Genomic DNA, 14,667 nt, shown 5'->3' with positions numbered 1-14,667 from the left:
AGATTCATTAAGAAAGAAAGACAAGAAGGACTTTGTTAGCACAACACACAGATTCTGTTATGCTTTAGGGGTGGTAAATATTAGTCTGAGAAATGTCTTTCTTTTGCACTTGCTAATTCTATGGGATACCTAATTCTATGGGTGAAACCAATTGGGAGCTTATGATACTGGAGTGCGCAGGTGGATAAAAGGAACTGGGGGTAGGTAGGAGTGGAGAACAAGCAAGACGAGAGAGATAAGACACTACAGGTGTACCTCTGAGATAGACTCTGAGGGCCAAGGGTCCTGATAGGACAAAGAAAGTGTTTTATTATCTTAGAGACTCCCAATATGTGTGTTCCTTGTCATTGTCTTGAGATTTCCTTTCTGACACTGGATTACTTTCCAAATGTTAATAAGGACATAGTTATCTCAAGCACTAGGGTCATGATGGAGGAAAGCAAAGTCTATTTTGGTTAGGAGAGGTGAGTGGGGTATGGTGGAGTGTTTTCAAGCAGTTTGAGGATGGAAACAAGGTGAAAGCCAGGAATCTGGCATGCTAGAAGAATCCCTTGATGAAGATTTTATTCTAAAACAGTTCCCATGAAGAGACCTCCAGAGTCACAGCTTGATGCTTACTGAAGAAAATGATCAAACTACAGTTAAGAATAAAAATTTCAAATTAAAATGAGGTTTTTAGTTCAACTTTTACCTCATCCACATTAAAATATAACTAGGTGATCAATCAAATCTACCTGATATCAAGTTCTTCTAGGTTTGGTCAGAGGAAAATAATGATCAGTGGAAGTGAGAGAGTCTTGAGTAAAAGATGAAGAAAAAAAAAAAGGTTGTGCTTATAAAGAAGACATCAAAGACTCCACAGCTTTGCTTGGCTTTGACCTAGTGGTCCTTACTTAAGTGAAGGAAAAACAATCTGTACAGAAACTTTTCTGAATTAACTGCTTGTGTTTCTTTTCCAGTTGGCATCTTAAAGCTCATGCCAACTGTTTTCAATAGGAGTTTTGTTCTCAGATGATCCATTAATTGAAGTATCACTGAAGAATTTGGGAAAAAAATCAACTTCAGTTGTAGAACTTCTTAGTGTTTTTTGTTTTGTTTTGTTTTTTTTTTTTTTTTTTTTTNAAACAATCTGTACAGAAACTTTTCTGAATTAACTGCTTGTGTTTCTTTTCCAGTTGGCATCTTTAAAGCTCATGCCAACTGTTTTTCAATTAGGAGTTTTTTGTTTCTCAGATGATCCATTAATTTGAAGTATCACTGAAGAATTTTGGGAAAAAAATCAACTTTCATTGTTGTTAGAACTTTCTTAGTTGTTTTTTTGTTTTTGTTTTTGCTTTTTTTTTTTTTTTTTTTTTGATTCCTTCACTCCTCCCCTCATGCCTCCAAACACATTCTTCCTCTTCTCACTGCCAGGGTGACTTCAGAAGATTCTGTAACAAGTTCTCAGATGCCCATTGTGTAGTAACAATGGATTCCAACAAGGACCTGCGGATTCTATCCTCCCCTGCTTTCCTGAGTAGAAGGCTATCCCCTGCCCAGGCCTGCAAGCTTGCTAGGCACTAGAAACCCCAGCAAGAACTCTTCATGCCAGTCAAACCCATTGGATGGATATGTGGGCATGTGTTGAAGAACTGTTCTGGAAAAAGTACACACAATCTTGTTTTAAAGGGAATATGGGTGTGGGAACAACAGAGAATAAGATCCCTTATGGTTCTCTTCTTTTCAGTCACTTAGGAGGCGAACCCAGTGTTCCAAGTTCTTTTGAATCATTTAGGGGATAGTTTTAAAACTTTTTTTCCTAACCTCTTTTTTTCTTAGTGGAGGGGATCCAGAAAGTAATTATGGACCTTATAGATGAGTTTAAAGATGAACTTCCTACCATCCTAAGATTATCACAATCTAATCAGGTAATGTGATTTCATAATTTTCAAAATGAATTTTTAAAAATATATTGTATTTTTACTGTCATATGGATTATTTAATGCTTTGATTTTGATATAAGTGCTTGGAGCTTAAGAAGATATTAATTTTACCTAAAAAAAGAAAATTCAATCTTCCTCAATGGGAGGATGATCTGGAAAAAAGAGGGGTTGTAGATCAGGAAATGACATAAATTAAGTTTAAAGACAATCCTTGGATTAGAAATCTGGAAATCTCATAGCCACAATTGCAATGCAGTTCACTTAAAATTATGGGCTTGGGATATAGCTCAGTTGGTAGAGTGCTTGCCTTTCATGAACAAGGCCACAAAAATAAATAAATAAATAAAGATTTGCTTAAGGTAAAGTGAAAAAAAAAAAAAGCCAGATATACTTTTGCTAAAATCTGAGGCAATTAAATCAGTGCAAACACTCAATTGTAGCAATGGAAAGATAAATATAGTAAAAGTGCATGTGTTTTAATGTGGAAAAAATACTGGTATCAATTTAAACAAAGTATATATGTGCTGTATTTTAAAAATCTCTGTTCCAAAAAAGATTTGAAATAGATAAAATATTGGAAATGGAGAGTAGAGCAACAAAGAATTTTGAAGAGACATATAATCAGGAAAAAGTAACACCTTGTTAAGGGGACATATATAACCTAATTTACTCAAAGGTACACAGTTGTTAATGGAAAAGTATGTTTCAGCCATTTTGTTCACAGTTGAAATAGAATATGCCTTAAAGTTACAGTAACAATCCACTTATGATACAGTAACAATCCACTTATGATACAGTAACAATCCACTTATTCAGAAATCAAAATCTTGGCAATGTCAAAGGTGAGGCACATAGCCCTAAACAGGAAATAAACAGTAAAGCACTCCAAGCAACACAATAATCACTCTGTACATCTCATTCCAAGGGTAAGAACTATCTGACCATTCATTGAGAAAACCAGCCAGTATATGTTTACTAAATACTCCCTACTGATGGGTGCTGGGCAGAGGGACTACAGAGATAATATGCAAGACACCATCTCATCCATCAATCAGCTTAACTGAATAAAGACAGAATTGTAAACAAATAATTGCCTTAGAATATGCTAAGTGTTTCAGAGGTAAATTCAATTTAGAGAAGTGAACGATTCTGCCTAGGATGGTTAGAGAAAGCTTCATGGAAGGATACTTAAGTGGACTCTCAAAGGATGAATAGGAGGGGTTTTTTTAGGTAAAGAAAAGGGTAAGGTAAGTAGTTAAGGGCAAAGAATAATAACCCAGAGAAAACAGTGTGAATTTGGCTGAAAAGTATGAAACAGCATAGCATATTCCCTAAATGCCAAGTAAATATGAATAAATAGCATGTATGAGAGAAGGACTGAGGCAGGAAAATAGTAGAAAATTAGAAAATGTAACCAGGAGTCAGAATATGGTGGTCTTTGTATTCCATGTTAAAAAAAAAGACCTTGCTTCATCCTAATTATAACATAGATATTCACAGAAAGATTCTGAGCATGGAAATGACATCCAGTTTGCACTATGAAACTATTTCTTCAGTGGTAATGTGTTTTGAATGGGGGCAGAGCTTCTAGTACAATTCTTTTACAAATGATAGCCAAAAACAAAGACAGGACATATACATTGGAGTTAGAAAGAATGGGTTGGGTACAAGATATTTAGGGTATCTGGAAACTGACAATGTAGTGTGAGAGGGATATGTAGGGATGGGGTAAACTCTGGATTGCTTGAGTGGGTAGAACAATAGTGGTCCTACTAACTAGGATAGAGGACTCTATGAGGAGGAGTGGGTTTGGAGATAATGAAATGAATTTAATTGGATCATTTAAGGGATTCTGTCACATCCCTTCTGAGCCATGGAGATGAGCTGTAAATTGGAGATATAGATTGGAAGCTCAAGTGAAGTCTGGACTAAAAATATACATTATTACATCATCATTATGTAATGCATAAAATCAAGCATATAATGATAGCTATAACTAAACAAGATGGTAAATGTCATTACTTTAAGGAGAGAATGTAATAATATGAGGGCTTGGGATTAAACTCCAAGAAATGCCAGTGTTTAAAGGGATCAGCAGAGAGTCAGAAGTACAAAAGGGAATTCTTGCAGAGGAAAGAATGAAATTCTATGAAGGTCAAAGGAGGAAAAAAAGAGGGAGGGATTAGCAGCCATAAGAATCCCCAAAGAAGTCAAGTGTAGGTTACACTTTTGAAAGTTTTAAAAACTGAACCAATGCTTAGTGGGTAAAATTGAATTTACCCCCAAAATTTACTTCTACAAACCCATATTCACCAATAATGCTTGCAGCATACTTAAACTCTATTTTTATCTGAATAGAAGATTATGGCTGTGTATTTATGTAAATGATTCAAATTTCTAAGCTTGTATGTTTCTAAAATAAGCAAAGTGATAGACTTTCTTATTTACCATCAAATCACACATGAGTTTCAACTGTTAAGACCTACTGGACTTTCTTAATTATGGTAGAGTTCTGAGACTTATAGAACTGACTTTCAGAAGATGTTATAGACTCCAGCAGTCTCTCTAGTGTTATCGTCAGTGATATTGTATGGCACTATACAAATCCATTTCTTGTATGGTGTAGTCTTTACTGCAAAAAGCGTGGGTCCTTGATGCACCCTGCTGAGGTGGCAACCAGATAGTGGACTGTTGAGCAAATAGAATAAGGCTTAAAAGCTCCACAGGGCAAACCAAATTCTGTAATTCTGTATCTTAGACTTGCAATCTAGTTACTTCCTCTTCTGCATTCTTCTAGCATTAGTATAAAGTCTTTTGAAACACTGGAATCTTTTCTTGGCAATGCTCTTATACTTGGTGGTATAAAGGGAAAAGATGGACAGGTGTTCGTGGTTGATCCTGGATATCAAATGATTAAAGCAGCACAATGGTGACAGTAATTATTGAGAAAGCCTCAAGGTGAATCCTAGAAGCCAGAGACAGGCCAAGAAATCCCTGTTATCCCTTCCAAATTGTGATTCTCCCATTGCCTAAATTAGAGAAATTTGGATTTTACTTAAACAAAGAAGTTGCAACTTTCTTTTTAATTCCCTTCATCTTTTCCTCCCATCTGAATGGCCTCATTGTCCTACTAGAGCCCAAAGCATGGTTTATATAGAAATAGATTGATATTCTGATCCCTAAAGAAAGAATTCTGTGTTCCCATTTTCATCTTCTGGAATCTATTTACTTTTAAGAACTTTAATTCACTTAGAGAGGAACATAATAATAGATAACATTATTTTATCATTTTTGAAATACTTACATTGTTCTTTTTCTTACTTTGAAGAATGTGTTGCTGAGATTGGCAAGAAATCTGAGTAGTTAAGGAGCATTAAAGCACTTTTGAAGCTATTTTTCTTCAAAAATAAAATATCCAGAGAATATTGCTAATTAGATTATTTTTAAAAGGTCAGATTATAAATGCTTTTTTTAAAAAAAAATTTCTAGGATGATCCCTACTTCCCAAATGTACTGAAAGAAATAGTTTTAAGAATGCTTAGAGGACTTTATTAATTGGGTTATATTTTTAAATCTCTAAATTCTGTGGTTGGTATTTAAATCCTCCCCCACCCCAGGCTATTTATTCAGGAAAAGGCCTTATTGTTCATCTACAGTTAAAACAAAACAAAAAGATTTGATGGGAGTGGTGGTATAATTTTTACAGAAGATATACTCAGAATAATGGTTATCAAGTAGTTCTTCATGGCTAAATATTTTAAATGAAATTTTCTTTCTGGGGCTGAGTAAGCTCATTTTAGAACCTTGGCTTGAGGTAGTGGTTTCTGAGGTCTAGTATCCTCCACACTCTGTGTCCCAACCAGTATCTACTTTCTTGGTAAGGTAATTTTTAAAGCTTTACAGAGGCAAATTGTAAATGATTTCCATATGAGGAATTTAAAATTGCCAACCTTTACATTTGAATGAAGAAATGTTTACTATAATTGGGGAACTAAAAAAAAATTAGTTAAAATTACATTTAACCATATACTACAAGATTGGGAATTACAAATAGAACATATGTCATAATGCTGTAACCCATGCCAAAAATTGTGAATGTTACATTTGTAAATGTACTTCTCTGAATTCTCCTTTTTTTTTTTTAATGTGAGAAAAAAACTTCTGAGGATGCACTGTTAGTATCTGGAAATTACTTTTAATGGTGTTGAAGTTTTGAAATGTAATGAGAATAGGACTATAACTAGAATGTTCTATAATTCAATTGCATTTTTGTCTTTGGTGAATTGTTTCTTGTGAAGCAGAATCATTATTGTTAAAGTTGTAAAGTAGATTGTGCACGAAAAACTTTCTAGGTGGTTTCTAAATTTGGCATATTTCTTTGATATTTCTCAATATTAATTTGTTACATTTTCTGATGCTCTTCGTTCATTCATTTTTATAAGTATTTGTGAAGTATCTACTACATGCCAGGCACTAATCTTGGCCTTGCAGGGGGACAGAGAGCCCCCAAATAGCTATAAAACACTGCTGTGATACAAATTGCATTCTTGTCAAACAGAAATAAGAAGCAAGGGAAATAAACTGTATATTTAAAAAAATTTTTGTTGTTGTTGATGGACCTTTATTTTATATGTGGTGCTGAGGATAGAGCCTGGTGCTTCACACATGCTAGTGCTCTACCACTGAGCCACAACCCCAGGCCCTTAAACTGTATACTATATATTGGTAAATGTAGGGAGAAGAAAAATATAGCAGAGAAGGGATATAAAGTAGGGGAGTAGGTATCCAATGAACAATTGATTGTTGAGGTAGTGTAACCAAGAAGGGTCTAGTGAGAAAGTGATTTTTAAATTAAGATTTAAAGGCAGTGAGGGAGTAAATCCAGGACACTTGAGAAATCAAATGGCATAGCTAGTGCAAAGTCCCTGAGATAGAAATTATCAAACTAAACAACAATCAGAGAGCTTCTCCAAAGAATAATGACATTTATTTGGGAATAGCAGAGTAGGCAATGGGAGTACCTGTGCCATAGAGAACTATATAGGTATTCAAGGAGATCCAGGCAAGAGGAAGACTTTAAAGGCACTTAAAAGGAGATATTTGTGCAAGCTACTTGGATACAGTGTTCTTCGGTGGTAGTGGAGACCAGAGGCAGGAGTTGGTGTAAATTTGTTGTCAGAGCCATAACTGTTGGGTGAGTGTCCTGTCAACAGCATCTTTCTGAATTATTGCAGTCTTAATGTTAAACTTAGTTACACAAATCTCTTCATATGTGTGAGGCATACAAAGCATGGGATATGTGTATATTGAGAAGAAATCTCTCTTGGGCCTTTGTCCTTGAGAAAGTTTTTATCTCAGAAAATTATGAACCGTTCCCCTTCATAACTTCCTGGCTCTAATTTTGTCTGGGTCTGAGAAGAAATATTTCCATTTGGTACCTTCATTTCACGAAGTCTACCTGACAAGTTCAACAAATAGTGAGGAAGGAAAGGAAGAAGAAAAGAGGATGAGGCCATAGAGTTAAAAAAGTAATAGACTTTGTGGGGTTTGAATGTACTTTGACTTTTACACTGAGTTCAAGAAGTAGCCATCAACAGAGTTGAGCAGTATGATCTGAGTTTTAATTGGATCTCTTTGGCTGATACATTGTTGAAAGAATGAAAATAGGCAAGGCTGCAAGCAGGGAAACTATTTAGGAGTCTAATTCACTAATTTGGAGAAGAGATGATGGTGGTATCTAAGTATAACAGACTGGGTGTAGTACTCTGAGTGGTAAGTGGTCGAATTCCAGGACTATTCAGAGAAAGAATTGAATAAGATTTGCTGACAGGCTGGTTTTATAGATGGAGGATAGTAAAACGCTGAGATAATAGAAATCAGAGTTCAGCACTAAAACTGCTGATGACAAAGAAATGGGCCTGGCTCTAGAAAAAAAGAAAAGGAAAAGGAAAAGCAGGGTTTATATTTAAATAGTGGAGGTCAAATGGAGAGATCTGGAGCAAGATTCTAAAGCCAATCTTATTAACTGAGGCTAGGTTTATTTTGGTATGTTACCTCTAAGTACCTTTGTGCATGCATCTCTGAGGTGTGATGGAGAGTTTGAATTTCTTTTCTGGCCTTTGGTGATGTGCTCAGATGATGATGATGACAGAAAGAATCATCTAAACTTTCACACTTTGTAATCAACTTCAGGATGATTAGGGTGATAGAAAACAAAAAAGAGGGAAAAGAAATTTAATTTTTGGTCAACATTTACATTTAAACAATTTCCTGGGCTGGAGTTGTAGCCCAGTGGTAGAGGGCCTGCCTCACATGTATGAGGCACTGGGTTGGATCCTCAGCACCACATAAAAATAAATAAATAAAATAAAGATATTTGTCCATCTACAACTAAAATTTTTTTTTTAAAAAAACCAATTTCCTAATTGAACTAATTGAGTAACTCACTCAACCTAAGCGTGAATTGAAATCATCAGCATAAATTAGTGACTTTTTAAGAATAAATTTTTTAATGGGTCTATGAATAATTGTATACATTAATGGAGTAATATAATATTTGGATATATATGTATTGTGGAATGTTTAAAGCAGATTTAATATATCTACCTCCTCAAATATTTATCATTTGTTTGTGGTAAAATTTTCAAAATTCTTTTTATTAGCTTTTTGAAATACACAATAACTTTTTGTTATCTATAGTCACCCAAATATACTCGAGCATGCCAAAACCTCCTGCTCCTATTTATTAGTACTCATTTTCAACTTTCCCCATCCCTTCTCCCTCATTTACTCCTCAACCTCTAGTAACTATTCTACTCTCAACTTCTATAAGATCAACCTTGTAATAATTGATGTATGAGCGAGACCATGTGGTACTTGTCTTTTTGTGTCTTGCTTATTTCACAAAATATAATGATCTCCGGTTTCATTCCTATTGAATTGGTGAGTGTTTTATATATAGGGAATCTCATTCTGCATCTAAAGGATATAAGTAGCTGTTCCTCTGTAGTGACCTTCATGTCTCCAGAGACAAGAAGAACCACCAAACATGCTTCATCAATGGAAGTCTTCTTGAGAAATTCAATCCCATATTTTGTGGCAAGGAAAATAAAGATGGTCAGGAAGATTTTATTTTCAAAAGTAACAGTTGCTTTTTTTTAAAAAAAAAATCTAGGAACACATCAAAAAGGGAAAGTATTTTTAAAAACCTGAAGATAAGCACAGTGTTCACACTAAACAACGAGCATGTAAGGGAAACAATGATGATAGTCGTTAGAATCAGCTTGAGACTGTCAGAGACAGCCAGGAATTTATAGCACCAAATGGGGGAGATAACACAAAGTATGGCACTAACATAATGTTCATCTGCATTAAAATAATATTTATAACGAGTCAGTTAACCTGAATCCTACATGAGATGTTGGGTTAACAGATTATCAATTACAAATAGCTTAATTTTTATACAAAGATAAAAAATTAAAGAGAAACTGTAAAAGAAGTGAAGATTGAAGGGTCATTCTGGAGTACTGTTTGGGGGAATGAATCAAGATTGGCTAATACAAATAAATGTGTGAAATCAGTTAATCCAGACCAACACATACAGATCACAAGATTTTGTAAATAAACTTATGAAAATACGGATAGGGAAACTGCAGAGTATTTAATATTTTGCAGCTGCAAAAATGAGTGGACCTAGCTGGGCACAGCAGTGCATACCTATAATCCCAGCAACATGGGAGACAGACTCAGGAGGATCACAAGTTCAAGTCAAAGCTTAGCAATTTAGTGAGGCCCTGAGTAACTTAGTGAAACCCTGTCTTGAAATAAAAAATAAAAAGAACTGGGGATGCAGCTCAATGGTTAAGTACCCCTGGGTTAAATCTTTGTATCAAAAAAAGGGGGGTCCTCCAACACTGCATGATGCTTGGACAAGTAGACAAAGTTATTTAGTAAAAGTAGACCTGCGTATATTCCATCACATATGGACTTCTTTGCGTGATAGTAAATTATAATGAGAAAAAAGCACAAGTAAATTATAATCAGATCAAACTGTTTCCCGCTGCTCCACCTTGAGAAGGAGTTGGAAGAGGTCAGTGTAGCAAAGAACAAAGTCACAAGAGAAATGGAATCTGTATGTGCTAGAGCTTTGGATACTGTAGACAATTTGGGTTCTCTCCCAGGAGTGCTCACAACCACAATCAGGGTAGAAAATAATGTCAAATGATTGTACCTGCATGTTACTTTTCTTGCTCTACCTGCCATATAACTGCTTTTTTGGCTTGCTTTCCTTTGAAATGGCTTGAGATTTTAGCAATTTCTGTAGTCTGCAATTTAGATGACACTCTCTGTTATTGGTTTTGACTAGGAAGGCTGAGGCCACTGGTGGGCTAATGGACTTTTTTAGTAAAGTTAACTTATCAGATCACAACAGAACACCAAATGCTACAGCAATACTTCCTCATTGAGAAGCTAGAACAGCTTTTGTTTATCTCCATTGACAAATGCTGAGCAGTAGTAGAAGTACTGAACTTCAATGACAAAATAACAAAAATACATTTATTTCAGGATAAAAGAAGGGGCATTGAAAATGGTGTTTGTTATGGGCAAAAAAATCTATTTAAAATATTTTGTATTTCTATATTTAGGCTGAACAAATATTTAGAGGTCCAGAGTTACTTGTTTTTAACCAGTACTTATTAACCAGTACTTTCCCTCCGGTTATATCCTAAAATGCCAAAATAACCCACAAAATTACTTAACATGAATAATGGAAACTATATTTGTTTGTTGCCTGGAATGTAGTCTAACCACATTGTAAGTAATTGCCCCATGGTTCACTTACTGGTAGAGAAGAGAAAGAACTATATTATGTAATGCTACAGTTTTTTTCTATCAGAATACTGATAGAATTTTCACAGTATTGAGAGGTAAAATTTTATTAAACTTGCTGATTAGCATGCAGAAATTTATTTTACTTTTCTTTAAATTATACATGTACATATATATATATATATATATATATATAGTATGTATGCTGCATTTCATAATTTAAAAATTTAAGTGGACTGGGAAAATATTTATAACCGTTTTCAATAAGTATTATTGTTTGAATAATTCAAATATTGATGTTTGGATAAGGATTCTTGTTTACTTTTGAAATTAATGCAAAAAAAAGATATAAACCCAGAGAAAAATGAAAAATATCGATCTTTTAGCTAGTTACTTCATTTCTGGATATTTTTCCTAAGGAAAAAAATATATACATATTGAAGTGTGGGGGTATATGTATTGTATGTGAGTATATAATTATTGGATACTAAATACATATACAATATTATGTGCAATGTAGCTATATATTCAGTCTCTGCCAGAAGTGGATTTTAATAATGCATTAGAAAATCACATATCAGTTACTTTTTAAAGACTTATTTTTCAGAAAAGAGAACCTGTGCAGAAAAAATCCAGAATGGCTATCACTTTAGCCAAGATCAATCGGAGAGCATTAATTCAAGGATTAAACAACATATCCAGATCTTCCCAGTCAGTGGCCAAACTTCTGCATCCTAAGCTTACATGTAGAATTTTGGAGTTAAGGGACATATCTTGTCGTCTGCTGAGAGAAGTTAATGCACCAAGTCAACCAGTATATAACATTCAGGTAAGCACCTACTGCTTTGGCACAAGATGTGGACCTTTGTTAAAGAAACTTCTAAGATCTACAAGCTGTATTTCTGTATCCTCAGGTCATTAAAAAGAAAGATAGCTAAACTGCTTTAAATGTGGAATATTTTAAAAATGAGAATGTAGAGCATTTGGTTGTCTTCCATGTAAAATAGATGTACTTGGATAAGAGAAATAAATGGTTGCTTTTTTTCAATATAGTGTATTTTCTGGTTTAAATAAGTCTGAAAAGGAGGGGAAGCAATATGGACTTTAAAAAAAAATACTTTTTTAGTTGCTGATAGGCCTTTATTTCATTTATTTACTTATATGGGGTGCTGAGAATCGAACTGAGTGCCTCACACATTCTAGGCAAGCGCTTTACCACTGAGCTACAACCCCAGCCCAGCAATGTAGACTTTTTTCCCAGCTTATTATTTAACTCTATTAAATGGTCAATTTCAATCGATTTCAACCAAATATAAGGATGCAAATTACAATTTCTGTCAAACCTAAAAGAAATTCTACAACAAATCTTTAAAATGGCTGTTTTGTTCTTTCCCCCATGATTTTGTTGTATTTTCAGTATAATCTTTACATATATAATATATTGAGTATATTTAACTATAATTTGGATAAGCCCATCAATATTTAAGTAGATTTTGAATTACCCTTTCTACATTGTTTTATTGGGGCTCTGTTTTGTTAAGGAAAACAGCTCATAAAACTTTTAAGGAACTATTTCTTTTTTCCTAAACTTTATGGTACAGAACTCTGGGTTTTTCAGTCTGGGCATTGTTCAAAGCATCCTAAATTTTCACTACAAAAGATTAGAATCTTGCAAGTCTGGCCTCTAAACCCCAGGATGAATCATTTGGAACTCTTGTGTTGAAGGGAGAGAAAACAAAGTTCAAATTGAGTTAAGTCAAAAAAGGTAGGATTCATTAGTTTATGTAAACAGTTTGGAGTTGTTTAAAAGCCCAGATATTGCTGGATAGAGGTACTCAAATGATGTTTGTCTCTTTCTCTCCATTTCTTGAGTCTGCTTGCTCTATGCTGACTGCATTCAGCATAGAGTGGCATTTTCCTCCATGATTTGCAGCTGTTCCTGGGGTTACTTCCTTCTAGATTTCTTCACAGCAGAAAAGAGAGTCATTAATCCAGTGTTCCCAGTAAAGTCCTCAGGTTTATTCTTTGAGAATGACTTATATAGGAGAATGACTTAGGTCTCAGTGCTCATCTCTAAGCCATAAAATGGGATGCCCTAATTAGTCTATGACCAGATTACCAGCTTCATCCCTATATTTGGGATTGGCGTCCCTCCAGATCATATGATCTGAGATTGGTATGGGAAGAGTAAATCCACAAATAAAAATGTGGGTTGTTTCAAAAAGATGATAAAATGAATGCTGAGTGGCCCAAATCAACAAATAATAATAAAAACATTTTACTCTGTAGGAATCTCTCTTTAATCAAAGATTTGACATTTCCAAAAATTATCAGATATGTGAGCTATGAACTGCCTGAGGGCAGCATTTATAAAAAAAAAATTCATTTATAATACCTGATATCTAATAAAGTAAAAAAATGTTTTGTTTTAACCATATGAGTCTCTAAGATCTACAAGCTGTATTTCTGTATCCTTAGGTCAGTAAAAAGAAAGCTAAACTGTATTATTTTAAATTCTCATTGAAATCACCTTTATATAGAATGTTTTGCTTTGCTATTTCTTTCCTTGCATTGTCAAACCTACAGATTTTCTAGAGGTTTGATATAAGAAATATCTTTGGAAAAATATTTCTGTATTTAGTACATGAAATCATATTTTAAAACACTGTCCATTTCGCTATTCAGAGTCTTCCTTTTTGCTTCTCTGCTAATTCAGAACCATCAAGGATCTGAGATTTTACATTACTTGCTAATCAATTATCTTTCTACACACACACACACACACACACACACCAGGCTTAGGTCAGGGACATAGATTGATATTCATGGTAAAAGGATCAGAGCAATATTTTTTGTTGGTTCCCTACACTCAGTTCCCATAAGGCAGGTTATTTCAAAAGTGAGGAACCTTGAAATCAAGAGACTGAGCACTTTTTATTTTTTTTTTATTTTTTAATTTTTTTTTTTGGCAGCTTGTGGCTTTATTTAAGCACACAAAAAAGGTGCGCGCGAACTGTCTATTCATTTTCTTCACTGCGCAGCCTGGCGTTGGGATTGGTGACTCTGATGGCCAGCTGGGCCGCTCTTTCCACGATGGCTTTGCGGTTCTTGGAGGAAACGTTGTGGGCAATCTCTGCACAGTAAGATTTGTTACACATGAGCAGCACCTCCAGCTCCTTGACGTTGTGCACCAGGAACTTGCGGAAGCCACTGGGCAGCATGTGCTTGGTTTTCTTGTTGCTCCCGTAACCAATGTTGGGCATCAAGATCTGGCCCTTGAACCTCCTCCGCACCCGGTTGTCGATCCCCCTGGGTTTCCGCCAGTTGCGCTTAATTTTGACATATCGGTCTGACTGGTGCCGGATGAACTTCTTGGTCCTCTTTTTGACGATTTTGGGCTTCACGAGAGGTCTGAGGGCAGCCATGGTGCCGACTACGAATGGCGGCCACCTCCGAAGGCAGCGCCGAGGAAGAGCTGAGCACTTTTTAAATTTTTTCTCAGTACTAGGAGTTGAACCCAGGGGTGCTCTATCTACTGAACTAGACCCCAGCTCTTTTCATTTTTTATTTTGAGACAGAGTCTCACTAAGTTGTCCATCCTGGCCTTAAATTGGCTATCCTCCTGCCTCAGCCTCCCAGGTCACTGGGATTACAGGCATGTGCCACCATGCTAGGGAACACTCTGAGCTTTTCATAGGAAAATGATACATCTGCCCAGCCTTCTCTTTGTCTCTCTGTCTCTCTCTCTCCCCCACCCGAGGGTGATTTTTTATCACCCTGGAATGTAAATGTCTAGGAGAGAAGAAGAGGACTTTGTCTTTAGTGCCAGGTGATGTGTTTGGAGAGAACTTCTCTAGGTCTCTGTACACTTTCTCTAGCTTCCAAGGTTGTTTGCTACTTGAACATGTCCTTTGCT

At 35.3% G+C, this 14,667-nt stretch overlaps 2 protein-coding genes across 3 annotated transcripts in view; one reads left to right on the top strand and one right to left on the bottom strand.

The window, feature by feature from the left end:
- Positions 1–1,532: 1,532 nt before the first annotated feature.
- Spata9 (spermatogenesis associated 9) overlaps positions 1,533–14,667 on the top strand; it is a 30,689-nt gene continuing 17,554 nt past the window's right edge. The window contains exons 1-3 of one of the 2 annotated variants that reach the window (XM_015483742.2): positions 1,533–1,620; positions 1,819–1,907; positions 11,359–11,580. In XM_015483742.2, the coding sequence (XP_015339228.1) occupies positions 1,605–1,620; positions 1,819–1,907; positions 11,359–11,580 (327 nt within the window). In that variant the 5' untranslated portion in view covers positions 1,533–1,604. Of the gene's footprint in view, positions 1,646–1,818; positions 1,908–11,358; positions 11,581–14,667 lie in introns of both variants that reach the window. The other variant, XM_015483734.2, reaches the window with a different exon arrangement.
- LOC107140623 (60S ribosomal protein L32) lies at positions 13,708–14,233 on the bottom strand. Its single transcript, XM_015483779.2, has one exon. The coding sequence runs from the start codon at positions 14,174–14,176 to the stop codon at positions 13,769–13,771; it is 408 nt and encodes a 135-aa protein (XP_015339265.1). The 5' UTR covers positions 14,177–14,233; the 3' UTR covers positions 13,708–13,768.

The sequence above is a fragment of the Marmota marmota genome, unplaced genomic scaffold, assembly GCF_001458135.2.
Source record: "Marmota marmota marmota unplaced genomic scaffold, marMar, whole genome shotgun sequence".
Lineage (NCBI taxonomy): Eukaryota > Metazoa > Chordata > Mammalia > Rodentia > Sciuridae > Marmota > Marmota marmota.
The sequence above is the reverse complement of the archived record's forward strand: the minus strand, read 5'-3'. Positions and strand labels throughout refer to the sequence as shown.